At 42.1% G+C, this 18175-nt stretch overlaps 1 protein-coding gene and 1 long non-coding RNA gene across 2 annotated transcripts; both read left to right on the top strand.

The window, feature by feature from the left end:
• Positions 1 to 150: 150 nt before the first annotated feature.
• pold3 (polymerase (DNA-directed), delta 3, accessory subunit) lies at positions 151 to 9314 on the top strand. Its single transcript, XM_088638478.1, has 12 exons — positions 151 to 344; positions 1171 to 1226; positions 1650 to 1752; positions 2209 to 2248; positions 2509 to 2641; positions 3238 to 3505; positions 3687 to 3759; positions 3869 to 4055; positions 4443 to 4567; positions 5189 to 5275; positions 6029 to 6112; positions 7684 to 9314. Exons 1-12 carry the CDS (start codon positions 288 to 290, stop codon positions 7890 to 7892), a joined length of 1422 nt encoding a protein of 473 aa, XP_088494604.1. The 5' UTR covers positions 151 to 287; the 3' UTR covers positions 7893 to 9314.
• A 1560-nt stretch (positions 9315 to 10874) lies between these two features.
• LOC148657777 (uncharacterized) lies at positions 10875 to 13233 on the top strand. The gene is made up of 2 exons (XR_015939985.1): positions 10875 to 11870; positions 12749 to 13233. It is a non-coding gene; the product is annotated as an uncharacterized LOC148657777 (long non-coding RNA).
• Positions 13234 to 18175: the final 4942 nt, after the last annotated feature.

Raw genomic sequence — 18175 nt, 5'->3', positions numbered from 1 at the left:
ACGAAAAAGCAGGCAATGGATTTAATGGAAAGCTGCGATTCTCGGTAAAATGGAGTTCGCGGCAAGGCGAAGTGGAAGAGGTAATTTTGACCCAGGCGGGCCCCCGTATAGAAAGTTGTTTACCGTTTCTAAGGGAACGACCTCTTCACCTTTGAACTCCAGTCTCGCATGGGGACGCGATGAGGAAAAACAGAGCTTGAGAGTCTTTCCCGCCTGAAACAGGGAGCTCGGCTCGGCAGAGTAGGGGTGGTGCGAATACGACCCGGACAGACGACGGAGTGGGCGCTATGGATGACCTCTACTTAGACAACATTGATGAATTTATCCATGATCAAAACAAAATCGTGAGTACGGGTTTGTTAAGTGGATTCATTTTCCGCGCTCCCTTCAGAGCCTGAAGGTCGCTGTTCGTGCATTTTGCTAAACTGCCCACGGTTCGCGGTGGTCGGGCGCATCTATCGACATAAATCAGCACCTACATCCACAAGTTAATGGTAGTCGCTGGCGATGAATGAGGGAGACGTTTCTGTTTTCTACAACACGTAAACAAGCGTTATGCTACATCAACGAACAGCGGTAACGGCGTGAAACGGCCAGCAGGCTTTTCTGCGTTGTGTTACAAAGACGGAAGCGGTCTCCGAGAATTAGGTGCTGGTGTGTTCAGTGTCGGCTGTCGAAAACGGACATGTGGCTTAAGCTGAAGTTTCAAACACAAATAACGATAGGAGAAGGACATCTGACATGAGTTTGTCTGAAAGCCTAGCGACCTGCGGCAAATGTCACGTACACCTATGTACCGAAAATATGTCAGACCTCACGGCTGGCATCGGCAGTATTTTGAGTTCAACAGAATAGCATGAGATCTGTAGTCCACTAATTTCAATACCTGAAGGGTGTTCTGTAGAGTTTTATTAATTGAATACCATTTGTTCTATATGTTGGTCAGAAATTATCGAGGGAAATGTTTATTGGACTGCACCTCGTCCTGGGCCACCCTTTCATGACTCTAAGCTTGTTAATGAGACTTTCTAAATTCTTGCTTATTTCAGACAGTCCCTCAGCTCTGAGTGAGGCACCCATTCAGATTTCATTAGTGGGTGATTCTTAAATGAATGCATGACAGCTACCTTGTACTGTTACAATATTCTTGACAGTGCTTTTTTCATTCAGGTTACCTACAAATGGCTTTCTCTCACCTTGGGAGTTCATGTCAACCAGGCAAAACAGTAAGTGACATCCCACCCTGTATCACTGTCACAATCTGAATACTTCCCTCCTTTCATTTTTAGTATATTGTGTTTATTCTGCTTGCATTTTGGAGATTGTCAGTGCAATTTGTGTATTCATCACTGAGCAAGTTAGTTTAGCAGGTATAATCAACGGACTGGGTGCATTTTTCTCGTTAGGTAACAACCTCCGCTTTTATAACAAGGTTAAGAAAAGTAATGTAATTATACTTCAGTTTGAAATCAGATGTTAGGGGCTGGAATCTGGTGTAATGCTTTTGTGCAGTGAGTTTTCTGTGGATAACAAATTCACATAAAAGCGCCTTTGCTGTGCTCAAGGTTTTTATGTAACTTATTCTCATAGAAATCCCAGTAATATGCAGCTATTGTATTTGTGTACTAATTCAATGTTCTTCATTTTAGAATGCTTTACCACTACTTAGACCAAAAGAGAAAGGAGAGCTCCGGGTCTCAGCTTCACGCCACTTACCTGGTGTCTGGTAAACTGACGGAGAATGGCAGCACGGTGAGCAGATCAAAGCATGGATTTGAGGAAGAAACACAACCGAGGAGATGATCTGTACAGGCTGCCGCAGGGCTACAGCGCCTCAAACGCCTTTGCTTTCCGTGACACAGCCTCATTCGTCGTACTGACTTTGGAAACACGAGCCTGGTCCTACACGTGTTTAATAAGAAAGTTTGCAAATAAGAGGAGGCTCTTAGTGGCTAATTGATCCTAGCATCTCACGCAGCCTTTATTGGGAAGAAGCAGTGGGATGGGCTTTGACAGCATGGCTCAGGTGCTTCCTGTTCTCCGGACCACAGGGTCAGAGCACATAGTCGCGAAGAGAGGAGTCTTGGTCAGGTTCGGTGGTATAATTCAGCACTAATTGATCTGAGAGGAATCTTTTTTTTTTATCTTTGTCCTTCAGAATACCTATCAGTCTCTGAAAATTGTGGACTAAAAACTGTTTCTTTGCAGAGTCACAAGGTGGCAGTAGTGAGAGAAGATCAGCTCGAAGGCAAGTTGGAGAAACATTTGGTTTTATTTAACCTGGTTCCAGTTCTGACTCTTAATGTTTGTTACAACCTAGACCGGGTCAAATCTGTGGGGCCTACAAAGAAATCTGAGTTCCCCGCTCTTAAGATTTTATTCAAAAGCAACTGATGTTTCAGGTTAAAATCTCTTTCAGTACAAATGACAGGAATGCGTTTTGGTTTTGCCTGAGCTTTTCTTCCCTGGAGTCTTACAAATGTCCTTTTTTTAATTGACTCTTTACAGCTGTCAAGTCCAAGATGGTAGTGATTGCCAGTGTGCATGTGTACAGCATTCAGAAGGCGGTGCTGAAGGACAGTGGGCCTCTGTTTAACACAGATTACGATGCTGTAAAAGAAAATTTAAAGAATTGCAGCAAGTAAGTCCTGAATAAAGAATTAGAGTTGTGATCATCCTACACTGACAGACTGAAGGAGCTGAAGTTTTGGTTTTAGTCTTGGACAGAGAAGATTGCGGGGGGACCTGCTACATGACCTACATGGTCAAGCCAGTGGATTTCTTCAGAATGGACAGTGAAGAGCAAACCAGAGGGCTCCGAGTGTAGACTATGTGGAAATACATTTAAAACCAAGAAGAGGAGACGCATCTTTAACCATAGGGTTATGGGGGAAAATAACCCAATCATGTTCTTTTAAGAAGCGTGTCAACAGTTAATTTCTGAATGCCTAATGCTTCTCTCGTTTGTAACATTTCTTATGTTCTTTATGATTCTAGTTTGACTTTATCTTACTGAAGGTCACAAAACAAGTTATATACTGTAGTGATGGTCAGAAAAAGTAAAGTTGCAGTGTGGAGTGCCGTTGAGGGCTCTGGATTCACAGCTGGAAGATTACGTGTGCCGATGGCAGGTTTGGCTGTTGTGCTTCACTCTGATTGTTTCAGTGGGACATCCGTCTTGACAATTGTAAGTTGAACACGGGTCGGACAGCTCATGAAAGTCTTTCTGTCCGTTAGGCACAGTGCCATCCGATGTGCTGGTGCGGATCCTTTGTCCTCCGCGGAGATCTTGCGCATGGAGGAGATGGCGCAAGCGATGCCCCCAGCCTCCGAGGCGCAGCAGTCCGCCAGCAAGCCTGCGCTCAACGGGCACAGCACTCATGTGGCAAAACCAGCTGCTCAGCCGCCCAGAGGGATCATGGGAATGTTCAGTGCTAAAAGCACGTCCAAGTCTCAGGAGACGGACAAGGAAGTGAAGACCGAAGTGAAAGAAGATATTGCAGCTGTATGTGCGCTTTTGTTTGTGTGACATTGCAGTGGCTAGATTTAATCATTGTGGGCTATCACACCTTATGAACAATGAAATTAAGAAAATTATCCAAACGTTTAGCCAATTTTAGGCCTGTTTGTGTTACAGGATTGCCGTACTACACTTAAATGAGCAAATCTTGTTTTATTGTTGACAGGCAGAGCCATCAAAAAGCAAGCCACCCAGCAAAGCTAGTGCCATGAATAACTTCTTTGGAAAGGCGACCACGAGTGAGTTTTTATTGGAGTGATTTTTTTCCCTTACCCACTAGCTCCATAGTGCCCTCTGTTCACAGGCTGCTGCTTGGCCGTCCTTACGGGGCTTTGTCTTCCCGTGCAGGTAAAGCCAAAACGCCCGCTGAGAAGGAAGTGAAAGTTATAAAGGAGGAAGCCGGCGCACCTGCGTCTTCACCGGCCCAGGAGGAGGAGCGGACTGCGAGTCCTGCTGCCCGGCCCGAGGTGGACATCAAGGAGGAGAAGCCCAGGAGCTCGGAGGCCCGGGGGAAGAGGCTGAAAGACAGTAAAAGGTTGTGCAGAGAGCTGCGGCCGGGGCGAGTTTGCTGTCTTCAAGTGCTGTTTTCACGCACTTGAGCAGATCGGAATCCTATACCGTTGTGTCTGGGGGGGGGGGGACCTTGAGCATTGCAGAATTTAAGCGCGGGATACAGGTTTATCGCGCCTGGAAGACAGCTTCGGGGAAAAACAAATCTCCAGTGTTCAGCAGTGCCAGGCCATTAAATCTAGCTGGTCGTAAAAATGTTTTATAAGTGAGGACTTCATTTTTTCTTCTTAAATGCGCGACACTAATCAGTTTTAGGAGAGGCCTCTAGCATTACGACACTTTTCTGTTTCATCCCTTTCTCCCGTAGAACAAGTCCCCTAATATTTGTTTCTTTCACATTTTCTTTGTTTAGCATCCCTTCTAGCTGTAAGACAAAGCGGCTGGAAGTGTCGGACAGCGAGGATGAGAAGTTTGAGAGCCAGAAGAAGAAGAGACGCCGAATAAAGAAACCGCAGCCAGACAGCAGCGACGATGAGGGTAAGAGACGTCTCCCAGAAGCGGGGCTCCTTCAGGCAGCTCTCTGAAGGACAGCTCTAGTGTTTATCTCTGCACTGCCACACTCCAGTGCTCCTGCTGAGGGCTCAGCCAGCTTGAAAGGTATTGTGTAAAAGTGCTTCAAACTAAACGCGGATTTCCTATCCTGATCAAATTCGGCATGAATTAAATCATAAGCACAAATGTTGCTCAAGAGATAAACAAGGATACAAATTGAAACTACAGGGTAGTGCTGTTACAGCAGAGGAAATTAGGCATATTGTACACAACTTGAATCCCCATTATCTTCAGCATTAAATACTAGTTGTATTTTCCCAAAATGTTTAGTAGAAATTATTTCTAAAGACAAATATGTAACTTTTTAAGTGTTATTAAAGTATTCAGTATTAATTGTGAGAATTTTATTTTTTATCCCTAAGAGAGGCATTGTAAGGGGCATGTTTTATATGCTTGCTTTTTGTAGAAGTGGAATACCAGCAACAAACATCAGTATTTGTAGGCACTAATCATAAATCGGGCAGCTGTGTGCCTTCTGTTTGTCACGTGGAAAATGGTGGAGAAGGCAGCAGGCGGGATGAGGTTTGTCTGTTGTTTCTGTGACAGTGATCCCAGACTCCCCTCCTTCACATCATGTGGCAACACCGTCGCCAAGCCCTGAAGCCCACGTCAAGAAGGAGCCCGACTCCCAGTCTGAGGCAAGCATGCTTTTTAAAAGCTTCCTGCTTTTTCGTCGCTGAATGTTGATCTGTTATGTCTTTGAATCCACTTGTCTTTTTTTTTCCTGAATTGCATCCACAAGTGTGCAGGTCTTCCGAATCGTAAATGTCATGAGGTCCACATCCTGGGGAGCTAGGGAACAGGATGCTTCTTACTGACTGCAAATTGAACTGTTAGCTTTTCATTTACACGAGGCCCGGTAACCAGCTTGACAATGGTTTTGTGTTCTGCTCCATCTTTAGAGCTAGAAACACACAGGTATTTCGCAGGTGCTTGGCAGTCACGCACCTGAAGGTACAGGTAAAAAGAGCCAGTGAGCTGGGCAAGACTCATGATGCTCAGCTTCTCCCTCTATACTAAGCAAGGCCTGAATAGACACAGGTTTATCTCTTTGCCCTGTGGCCCGTGTCATGTCTTCCGAATGTTCAGGACCTTAAAGAGTAATGCAGATGTATAATTTGGTCCATCGTGTCTCTCACTAGCCTCCTGCTTTCTGGTGTCCCTGATTTTTGTATCAAGTCAGTCAATCACAATCTGCTTTCTTCTCTCAGTAATATGTAGTCGAATTTCATGGGTCATTTCATCCCTATCGTTTTATATCTAACTGTTTTTGCCTGATCACTTGAAGCCTTTAAAGTCAATGGGCGTCCAGCTACTGTTAGGGCTGTGTTTGTTGGAAGAATTGTAGGAGCAGAATCACATCCCAATAAAGGCATCTGTCTCCACCCCAGGGCACTTCGGGAGTCAGGAGAAGGAAGAGGAGAAGGGTGCTGAAGTCTCGTACCTTTCTGGACGATGAAGGCTGCATGGGTAAGGCAGATTTAAACTGAGAGTGTCGGTGTTAAGGAACTGGGGCCTCGGGCCTGCTCTGTAAATTGAACGTGCCAAATGCATGACTACAGAAACTTCGACAGAAGGAGTATGATGGAAATTCATGGGCGTTGGCTGACTGCAAGATTGCAATCCTCACTGAGATGCATGTTTTTTCTATTTCGACATAGAGGGCTTTTTTTTCCTCTTTACAAATCTGATCTTGAATCAGGACAGATTTCCCCGATGGTGTATTTGGTTTCCTGCATGTTAGTGCTGTATTTCTTGTCATGAAGACAAATGTTCATGCTTGGCTCCATTGGTATTTGCTGTTTCTTTCCAAACCCACACAAAATCCTGTGAAATGCATTTATCCGCAAACACATCAGCTTTCTTTTCAACATCTTTTGTAAGTTTTCTTAATTCTTTCATTTTTTGGACCTGCACCAAAATTTTTTGAAAAGGCTATCAATTTGTTTGTGGTTTTGTTTGATTTCATTATAGAAGCCACAGCTTCAAGCCACTGTATAAACGCAGAACTAATTAAGAATAGTTCATTTAAGTTTTTTCCCCACTTTCTTATTTTTCAGTGTCATACACTCTTTTATTAAGACATTGATTTATTTTTTTCTCTCCAGAGTTTTTAAAGAGGTAATTAACTTTGAAAATTATGTGGAGTTGTCACAGTTTAAAATGCCATTTATTTTAAACTTGGCCTGTGCCCTGGAAATAGTCAAGAGAATGAACTAATCATGCAGCGCGCAGCTTGTGGCTCCAGGTCATACACGCGCCTCTCTGGTCAGCGTGCTCTTGTCGGCCAGAACCCCATCCTACAGCCACAAGATCAGCAACATTGCGTTCTTTCTATACAGATTTTTTACTCATATTTTGGAATAATTTCAATTTTCATTTCTTGGATCTATCTGTACTTTCACCAGACCCATTTGCAGTGTTTTTTCGTCCAGTAAACTCCTTACTTACGCTTCGAGCGAAAAGGACTGGAGAATGCTTTTGTTTTTAACTTTTATGCATATGTGGTTTACAAAATCCTCGGGAGTATAGTACATAATGAAGTGTTTCAAATACAGATGCTGGCCTAAATAGCTTAATGTCTGAAGAATGTCATGTAGTTTCCCTAGAGGCTGAGCATCCACAACAGTGTTGTTCATTTCTTCTAGATACCCACAATCCTTTGTGTGTCTTCCTCATTCTCTTGAAGGGGTTGTATGATCGTCAAAGCTGTAAACACCACTGGCCCTGGATCCAACTGGCCTGCCCACTTCTGTCCATTCTGCTCAGTCAGGGTCACCTGTCCAGAATCCCTTCAAAATTGTCACCCATTGAGAGGTTGAGAAGGTCCTGGGCAGGTCAGCTTGAATTTAAGCTGGATGCGCAGGAATTAGTAGGGGTGTCATTGGAAAGTTGCAGCCCTGAATGTCTTAACACTCACTGAACAATGGTTGCTTTTGTGCTCAGTGCAGATTAATGTCCTTTTATTCTTTCATGACCTCCTTTTCACTGTGTCACTAGCACCAGTGGTTTAATGCGGCTGGACTCTGCTTGTCTTCCAGTGACCGAGAAGGGTTACCAAAGTGAGTCCTGCACGGACAGTGAAGGGGACTCGGGCACGTCCAGTCACAAGCGGCCCGACCCGCCGGCTGCTTTGAAGCCCGCCACTGGGAAGAAAGAGGAGGACCGGAAGAGTCAGAAGAAGACCACAGCCACCGCCAACAAGGGAACTAAACAGGCCTCCATAATGGGGTTCTTCCAGAAGAAGTAACTGGGGGGGCGTGGAGCAGGACACGCCCCAGCTTGCAGGGATTGGTTTTGTACGTTATTCAGTGTCACTGACAGTTGCGACTTGAGGATGCAGTGGAATGCCTGGAGGAAGACATGGAAAGGAAGATGGGCCACACCGCTGGAGACTGAAGTGAAGGACTCAGGGGACTGATCTCGGGTGGCTTTTCTCCTATCACAGTAAGGGGTTGCTCTGTGACAAGAGAGCTAGTCTGCAGTCAGCTAAAAGCTGTCCTAGAATTTGAAAAATGTGACTTTCTTTATCCCGGTTGTGTTTTCGTCACACTCATACTAGTCAAATAGTCTGCTACAGGGTCTGGTACAGTATGAGCCCACACAGATCATAAACAGCAGCTCTGGCAGGCTTTGAAAGCTGCTGGCCCAACTCCCAGGACTGATACGATATTGACGGTGATTATGGTTGTTGTGACTTTGTGGGTGAAACTAACTTTCTAGTGCTGGTCAGCTTGTACAGATCCCATTGATGCACACACTGTTTGCGTCACAGTGAATGCTGCCTTACCCTTAAAAAGGAAAAATGGATTTGAGTTCTAATTATAGAAGAACCCTGGAAATGTTCAGCCAAACTAAACAAGATATGAGCAAGGGCTTGGATTTATAGCAGGGGTTTGTCCGTGACATTGTTCAAATAGACTAAATATTGTTAGATAATAAACAGGTTAAATATCCTGTTCCTCTTCTGCTGTTAAAAGAGTAAATGATTGTTGCTTTTTTTCCTCAGATCAGTCTCATTGGAGTTGGGAATTCATAATTCATGAAGCTAGGAATGACAGATATTCTTTATTTTATACATTTAAAAGCTACCAAAAAATCTTTATGATATTGTTTTCCTACCCTAAAGAACAGTGAAATCCCTCAAACTGACCACTGTGATTCACAATTCTGTTCTGAATTCAGAAATGAACCCTGATATTTTCATATTTCACAGCAGCAGTGTGTGAGGTTATGGTTCTGGTGTTTTAAGGGGACATTTGGAGTCTAAAGAGTGGATTGTTTTCAGATATCAGTACCCAGAAGGTTAACATAGCTCAGCAGAACTGATCCTTTGTAAAGTATGCTAAGTCAAAGGTAAAATAGGGTGTATATCCTTTCTATTTTGTTACTAGTGGTTGTGTTACTAAAAAATGGTATTTCTTTTTAACTGTTTTTTTCTTGTTTTTAGCTGTGGGACCTTGTTTGAAATTGGAAGAATCTGCTTTACTAGTAAAATAAATGAATTAACTGTGTGTGTTACTGCTGTATTCAAAACATATTATCTTACCATTACATTCTTCCATTTAAAAATAATGTAGAGACACCTGGTGCGTAAGAGGTTCTAACACCCTCACATGTTTTTGCATAGAGGTGTTGCACCTGCAGATTGTATTAAATTTAAAAACTTCAACCTTTGGTCTGTTGAACGCTTCACTTGTGTTTTAGCTGCTGGATTTTCTCTCTGTTTTTTTTTGGTTTTGTGGATTGCAGGGATATCAATGAAGTATTTTTGGAACTTATGTTAATAGTAGTATTGTAGAGAATGCAGTTGTAGTGTACATGCAGAATCCTTTGCCAGCTGTAATTGCGTGTATCACACAAATAGTTTAGACCACACTTAAGCAGAATTATATGGACTTTTTTTAATACCATGAATATTTTTCTAATGCGGTTGAAGGTCATTTCCATAATGTAGGTCATGAAACGCATAGAACAGTTATTTTGCAGATTTTTCATTGTCTTAAAGGACTCCCTGTACCTTGAAGTCAGAGCTGCTTTATTACAGAGGGGATGGAAAATGTCTTCACTGTAGCTGGGGTTTTTTTTGTATTGCATCGTGGCACAAGAATCATCTCTGTTCACCACATTTTCAGTCACTCACAAACCCCTTTGTTTAAGAGCTCAGGATGTGAGAAATGAAACAAATATCCTCCCCGCAGATTGTTTTTAGGAAGAGGTGTTTATTTGATAAGATTGAATGCTATTTGCCTTTGGAGTTTTTGCATTTCAGCATGACATCATCCCTGGCCCTGGTATGGGGCCTCATCTCTCAGGCTTTGATTTATAAAAACAAAACGTTTTCCTCTTGGCAACAACCAAATGTGGCAGCACAGATCAGAACCAAATGAATTTTCTCTGATCGAGAGCCACTAACCTGAAGTGCCTAGCTTTGTTGCAAGCAAGGCTTTAAAAACACTTTGTTTTGAATTCCTTTACTTGGCATACTAAACTGCACCCATTACCCAGCCCTTGTGTTGTAACCCCTTCTTCTGCGTAAGACACCGAAACGAACCACAAGAAATGTGGCTGAGTGAGACTTTGTGCTGATGATACTTTATTTCCATGCACTCTGATAAAACTGTGCTGTCATGAATTATGTGTCTTTCCAAGTAACATATTTCTTACCCTTTGAAAGCTGTTCCAGGGCTTGACACTCTCCCTGGAACTGTCAGGTTGCCAATGTAAGATTAGGCATTTGTAAGGCTAAAATAACATTACGGTTAAGACCGTATTAACATAAATGGGCTTTGCTAATTTAAAATGTGCTTTTCTGGCTGTTCATGATTTTACACGATTTGACATGTGTAAAACCAGCCTGTACCATGGAGTAAGCAGTTGAGAGGTCTCTCGTACATTTCAATGCAGTCAGCATTTAAAGAAAAAAACAAAGATGCCTTTTGAAGTTAGAAAGTTTTGTTGCTGTTTATTGTCTTAGGCTAGAGCGTCATTTGAGTGTTTCAGATTTAATTAGTTGACTGTTGCCAGAATAGGGATCTGTTCTTTCAATGCAGAAGATTATCACTAGTTCTCTCCTAGATATAAGCTCTTTATTAGTGTTCAGCTGTTTATTATATATTATTACATATAAAACAATTAGAAAATCAAGTTTGAATGTCCATTTGGAAACCATATATCATGACCTGTATGAATTAAAAGGAGCAAAAAAGATATGTGGAAGGTGGAAATTCCAGAAGATTCACCCTCTTTTGTTGTCCTTTTAAGGTTTAAAGCCAAAGTTCAACAGGTATTACCACCTTATTACTAAGGACTCATTGCCTAAAGTACGCTTGATGTAATATTTTATTGACAGTGTGGTTTTGTTCTCGATCCTTTATGACACAGGTGACAAGAGCCAGTTGCACTGACCATCATCGCTGCCTGCTGACCGGGAGAGAGGTTCGTCCCCCCCAGGGACAAACCCCTCTGATCAGGGGCGCTGAGCTTGACAAATGGGTGTTTCCCCATATTGGGCGCCATGGAGTCTCCGAAGGAAGACAGAGTATATCTCACCGCGGTGGAAAAGGACAATGGAAAAGTAATCTGCGCAGTTCAAAGACGTGTTTCTATCTTTATGACTTGGCACCGGGAGCAGAGGCTCAGATAAATGGTTTCCAGCTTCTGCTTCAAAGGTGAGGGCTTGCGGGGGGGCTGCACCAGGCTCTGGGAGCATCTGGACTGGCATCTGTGCGTGTCTTGTGTGTGCGTGAGCTTCTCTTGTCCGTCGCCCTGCCGTGTGGTTGTGTCAAGGGAAGGCTTGGTGTGCGGAGCTCATCTGTGTATGTGATTGGAACTGTGCAGGAATCCCCGACACGGGCAGAGAAATCATAGCCTAAACACCTCCTTGAACCCCCTTTTTAGATTCTGACACTCCGCAACTTTGCAGCCGTTGTGATCGAGGTGAGAGAGAAACCACCTCTTTCCTGGACTCATCACCACTCTGCTGAGATATGAGCAGTCTGGCTCTCGTGCAGAGCTCTGCTGTAGCAGCTCATTTATCCTACTGCTAAATCTAGAGCCGACAATAACTGACTGAGAGAATTAATGCAGCCTTGAAAACTCCTTTGCTTCACGGAGATGTCAGATTACAGGATTCTCATTTTTCCAAAGAATGTTTTAAGAAAGTGTTGGAATTTTGTTCAAGAACAGGGGACACCTGAACTGCCCTGGACATTTTTTGCCTCTTGTAGTAAGCATCTAATATGCCTTTCAGCTGAATGTATATGCTACTGTGTATGGTAAATGATAGACTCTAAAAAAAACAATAGCTTTCTGTGATTATTTTAAGCACTCTGGTAATTAGGTAGTATTTCACTGAGACCTCTAACTGAATATGCATGCTATTACTCTCTGTAATTACTCTACACTGTCTTTAAGAGGAAAGCAATCAGGAGTACATTAACGGACCCCAGGAATTTTCAGTTGTAGTTGATTAATTTTTAAGTAATATTTTCATATAATTGTTATGTTTTCATATAATTATTAGCAAGTGGGAGCCAGGAAGCCCAAGTGTGAGTGGTTCCTGTCTCACTGCAGCCCAGCCAAGCCAACTTCCCAACTGGACATCAGACAAGCTCTCTACTTTGGGACATTAGGCACTGTCTGTCTGTGCAGATCCCTCAGTTTATTATTCTAAGTCTCAGTGCTCGCTCTGCTTTCCTACATGTGCAACACAAGTCTTTAGATTCCATCTATGCTCCATGACGCTGTTTCTAATTTCCTGTCGTCCTTTGTGCCAGCTATAGGATAGACTGAAATGGAAAACTGAATGCTTAGGTTCCTGGATTCCAGTATCCAAAATATGTTTTGTGTCATTAATGCACAGCCTGTATTAATTATGGTGCTGTTGTTTCTGTTTACTTATAATGATACCTGTAATTCACAATTAATTGAAGTTTTATATAGTGCTCTTCACAAGGGGATCTCACAGTACTTCAAATCATAAAACAAAGACTGCTGCAGTATAGCAATAAACTGTCAAATGTTTTATACACTGATAAAAGGTCTCTTTATTAACCCGATGTGAATTGGCCTCAGCTGAATCCGTTTCATTTTGTTTGTTTCCAGCCTCCGGTGCAAGGGACTAATGTGTTTTCTGAAGCTTACAAGATACGAACGGCCCGGGTCACTTTACTGCTGAAAGGGCAGCAACATTCCTTGATACTATTCAAGAAAGTGCAAGAGGCTGTGAGGCCAGAGTGACATTTCTGTTCATTTCTGGAACAGATCTCTCAGATGTCCATACCGCAATGAGAGAGGTGGCATAGTGCGTGGACCCTACATTGTCTCCTGTCTCCTAACTATTTCCTTCTGGGAGCTGGCCACAGGAATACACTTGTAATATAAGCTTAAGGCTTTAAAAGCATCCTGAAGGGAATCGGCTCTTTATTTGGCATTTTAGAAGTATTGAAAGATTGAAAAGGATTTGTCTTTGATGGAAGCATTTAAGGAATGTTAGAAGTAGATGTTATTTTTTTTTATTTCAGGGTTAGAAAGGATCAGCACTGACGAGTGCATTTCAAACCACAATAAAAGTCAGATGTACACAGTAACTTGTAAAGTCCAGTTTACATCACAAAGTAGACAACATTTCCAGGTATGTTCAGTGTCATATTCTGTGAATCAGAACGAGGCAACAAAACCTCTGGTGTGTTGAAGCGGCCCTGTTACGTTGTAAACAAGCCGGCTTGCGAATACGTCTCTTTTAATCCAACAGAAATATTGCTCTCAACTGCGAAGACTTCAAAACTTCAAAACTTCCCAACTTCATCTGCATGCAAATCACATTGTTAACTTTCTGAAAATATCTACTGCACAACATCGCATTACATTAGTCATCACGGTGACTAGCGAGCAGGAAGGGCAGCATTTCTTCACACTTCTTGGGAGCTCTTGCTGTCGCCTGTGGTGAGACCAGGGGTTTGCGACGACATGGCGACTTACAGTACTGTCACAAAGGTCATGATTTTGTGGTTAATTTGAAATTTGTCAACTTTTATCTATACAATCAATGAGTTTATTTTGATTCAGAGATCTAATAACCAGTCTGAGAAACTGGGACTGTAGCTCCCCTTTAATTAAACAATAGAGTAAACCAAGAGAAGTAAAAATGTACTAGTGTTTGGGTAGTGACGCACAAATCCATATCAAATCTATAATTTCTGTGTATAACCTTTAGAAAAACATGGAACAAAACCCTCAGCAGGTTTTATTATGCAACTGCTACTGTGATCTGTTAAATTTCATCGCTTCTGCATCTTAAAGTAGCACTGCAATGGACAGGCAAATCTTCAACAAAATATATTGGATTTCCAGGAAAAATAGAAATTAAGAGGTAACCCTATCGCCCAGAATATATCAACATGTCTGTTCTTTTTGAAAATACATCACCGCTCCAGAAGTCTCATTCCAGACTTGCTTTCTTTTCCATTTTGCGTTTACTTCCATCTCTCTCCGCTCTGTCAAGCGCCCACTTTTAATTAGACCCTACTTGAACAGCTGAGCAGATGTGGAATGTCTTTCTCAGCCCAGGTGGAATAAATCAATAGGCATTTAGAAGAATATATCAGATGAATCCATGTTATTAAATTTAAACTGGTCTGGAGCTTAACAATTATTTTGAAGAGCTCTAAATCCTTTTAATGTGAACTCCTGAGATGTCCAATAAACGGGATCTCGGTTTTTCAAGGTGTTTGCCTTGTCATAATGCAGTAGTCCTAAAGATTTTTCATTTCTTTACCGTAATGATTGCGGTGTGGACACTTTTTTTCCTTCTCAGCAGCATTAGATACAGAACTGTCGGGAAGAAATAAAAGTGTCCCTTTGTGGAGCAGTTTAACCAAATAGCGTGAAAGTTTTTACTCCCGTGACCTGTCCTTTGCGATCTTGAAATATTTCAGTTCCTGGAAGCTCTTACCCAAAACAAAATTGTGGTAAATGTCATCATTGCTGGGAAAAACCCCACTTAGACATGTGGGCTTTGTTACAGATTTGAACAATAAGAAAATAAAACGACTTCCTTTATTGCCATTTTACATGAATGTTTAAATATTAGGTATTGAAAATATGTTTTATGACACTGCACCATTTAAAAACCATCTCTACGTTATGAATGACTGACTTATCCCTATAGAATGTCAAGTTCAGGAGGGAATATCACGATCTTCTTTTTGATGTTCTCTGTACTCTGCAGTCAACTAACGCAGACACACATTGCTGAAAACACTGCTTTAGACAAACAAAAATTAGTGGGAACAATGGATTGAATATTCCTACCCATTTGTATAAGCAGATGTGTTAGAATGAATTAAAATCCTTGGAGAACATCAACACAAGAAAGTTATATAGACTTCTGTAAACAATAGAATGATCTCAAGTATAATTACAGTGGTTTTGTGTTTTTCTTAAATGACACAAATATTTCAGCGATGTATATTTTTAATGTAAATGTCTGCTCAGCACCAGTGGTCTCTTAATGATTATATTTGTTTACTTTTCACTCCATAAGGATATTGAGGTTTTTTTTTTGTTTTCTGTTCTAACAAAGATCAAGAAATTCCTGAAGAGCTACTCAAATGTTTTCATGAGAAGCAATGTTAGAAAACGAAAAAAAAAAGAATAATGATATTATTTGTCCCTAAACAACCTCCTGATTAATTACACTGTTTCTTTGAAAAGCCAGTAGAAAGGCTATTGTAAACTTACAAACCCATCCAGTATTTGTATTTTTGTTTAGCATTTTTGCCTTGTGGATTAACTGCAACAAACACCATCAAAGGCTAATAATTTAAACATTCAGTTGTAATTTATTTTTATAATCCTTTTCACCCTCTTTATGATATACTGCTTCAGACTAAATCATCACATATTAATTGAAAGCAGATTTTTACACACACTGTTAGATCTTGAAAATATAATCATATTTGGCTGTAGCACCAACTTCTATCCAATAAAAAATATGCAAGAGAGAGCTGTTTTTCTGCGGCGAGAATTGTGTCATGAAGCTTGCTCTATTCATACGGTACATTTCATCGTTGTTTTCCATCACTGGTGTATATCTCTCAAACCATTATTTTCTGACAGGGAACCTCTTAAATCGTGACAAAGAGACACGATGTGCGACCTTGTTTTATCTTTCGTCACAGAGAAACAGAGATCACCTGCCCCACATCAAAGTATTTAAATCCAGCAGTCAGAGCACACAGGGGCCCAAATCTGCTGCAGTCCAAGGCAAGAGTTTAGGTCATTCTGATGGGTCAGATGGGGTTCCAGCTGACTTTGACTGTGGGCATTAAGAGCCTGTTCACTGGGGCTCCTCATGCTCAGCAGAAGGATACAGGTGATTTCAGAGAGACGTGGTAGCAGGGACTAATCCACCCCCTGCAGACAAGTGGCAGGTTAGGATCTGGGTCCAATCAGCGCACTTGTTCTCATGAACAGCAGTGAGCATTCACAACCTGGGGGCTCTCCAAAGAGCAGAAGTATAAACCCCAAGTCATCTTTGCTAATGAAATTCAGGAACACACATGATATCAGAACATTTTCTAAGCTGGCTGCAATCAGCTCAGCCCTGTGCTGCGTTATTTGTCATCTGGTCTTGCCTGGTGAATGTAGTGTCCCCTACTGTATTGACGACACATCTTTATTTCTCCTTTATGATAACGATCTGCAGTGTACCTGGCGAGTCACGATTGCAGCTGAAGACTCCCACACCCAGTACAGAGAGTCCAGGAGTTCCTCACAACAATGATTGTAGCCACACAGGATGTGTAGGCCTATAGACTAGTTCTGTCTTTCGGCTTCAGAAGAAAAACTCGAGAAAGCAGACTACCTGACAGATTCTTAGCGGTTAGAATAAAACTATTCATCCTTGTAATTGTGAGAGGTATTTATGTTACTGAAAAAGGTGCACATACTGCTGTATATGGGAAAGGAACAATAACACAGTGCTATCTATTGATTCTCCCTGTTACTGGTTCAGGTTTTTACTTCTGAACTTAAAACAGCAGGGATCAGGAAAAAAGTGGAGTTGTTAATCATGAGAAACCCAGTATTATACATGTACTTTGGCACAGCACTGCTCATGAGCTGAAATGATCAGGGCCAAATTTATTAAGAGGGCTGTAAAAACAAAGCTTCCGAGATGGAGTTGGGAAGTATTTTGATACTCAGGGGTTATTTGAACACCTTAATCAACTATGAAAGCAAACACAACTTTCAGACTTAATTACCTTAAAACAATTGGGAACTCTTTGATTCAAAAGGCTGCCTGCTCAATTTTCAATGCTTGACTTCCTCCAATGCTCTGAATCTGTGAGGCACCAAATGGTGTAATAAGTCAGAGGCCTGTCCTGGTTTAACCAGGTCTTTCTGCTCCTGTTATTCAGCAGAAATTACTATGGATATGACAACTTTCAAACACACAATGTGGTTTTAACAGGCCATAGATTCCAACAATTTCTGTTTAAAAAGCGAGAGTATCTTTACATAAAATTAAAACAAACTATTTTTAATCAGCTTCAATCAGTGTCTCAATTACAGAAACCAAAATTGTTTCCTACAGTGTAACAGCCTTCCAAGGTTCACAACAACGTGATCCTCCTATTGGAATAAGCAGCAGATGTTTCTTTTGTTTTATTTAATTCAAGATGCAGAGGGAAGACTTTGGATATGGTGAGATCTCCGTGCCGCATCGTCAGAGCTGCATCTCCACCACAGGCTGCTGAGCACACCCTCTCACAGCCCACCCTTGCCGCTGGAACACCAAAGGCATCGTTTTTGTTCCCCTTCAAAATATAGAGCAGAGATCCAAGATCAGATGTGATTTATAACCACTGACTGCACCCAGCTGCTGGTGCTCCGAGCCAAGAGCGAGCCTTGCAGAAGCAGCCTTCTGTGGTCGAAGGTACTCTTTTTTTTTTTTTTCAGAAAACAGATTCAAATTCACCAATTCTTTTTCAGGACATACCCACCATTTGGAATCATACCCACCAAACCACCCATGAAGCCATTTAGGCCATGAGCACGGCGGCTACATACAGGAGGTTGGTTGGCTGGGAGACAGACATGTCCCTTAGCGATCTCACCTGAAGTCTGCTGCAGGTGCACAGAAAGGCACAAGCGCTTTGCATGGAGAGCTGCAAGCACAAGTTACGGCTGTTTTGTGTGGATCCAGAGTGGCCCGACTCTTCCCACTGGTGTGCTGCCACTCTGAGGAACCAGAGACACGACTGAGGCTTGAACTCACAATGTGTTGATCAAAGTGAAGTGAGTGCTCACCGCCTGCACCATTCGGCAGCTTTGGGAAATGCAATCTTACCTCCCCAACCTAGGATCACTTTTGTGAATCCCCACAGAAACACGAAACCAGTCACTGGAATACTATCTAGCCAGTCACTCATATACACACGAATCCCAGCTTCTCCTCCATTTGGTGTTCTTGGCTGCAGAGCAACTGCGAGAAATCTGGACTCAGTCACTTTCCTCCCCGATTAG

Source organism: Lepisosteus platostomus, chromosome 7, assembly GCF_059453375.1.
Source record: "Lepisosteus platostomus isolate fLepPlt1 chromosome 7, fLepPlt1.hap1, whole genome shotgun sequence".
Lineage (NCBI taxonomy): Eukaryota > Metazoa > Chordata > Actinopteri > Semionotiformes > Lepisosteidae > Lepisosteus > Lepisosteus platostomus.
The sequence above is the reverse complement of the archived record's forward strand: the minus strand, read 5'-3'. Positions and strand labels throughout refer to the sequence as shown.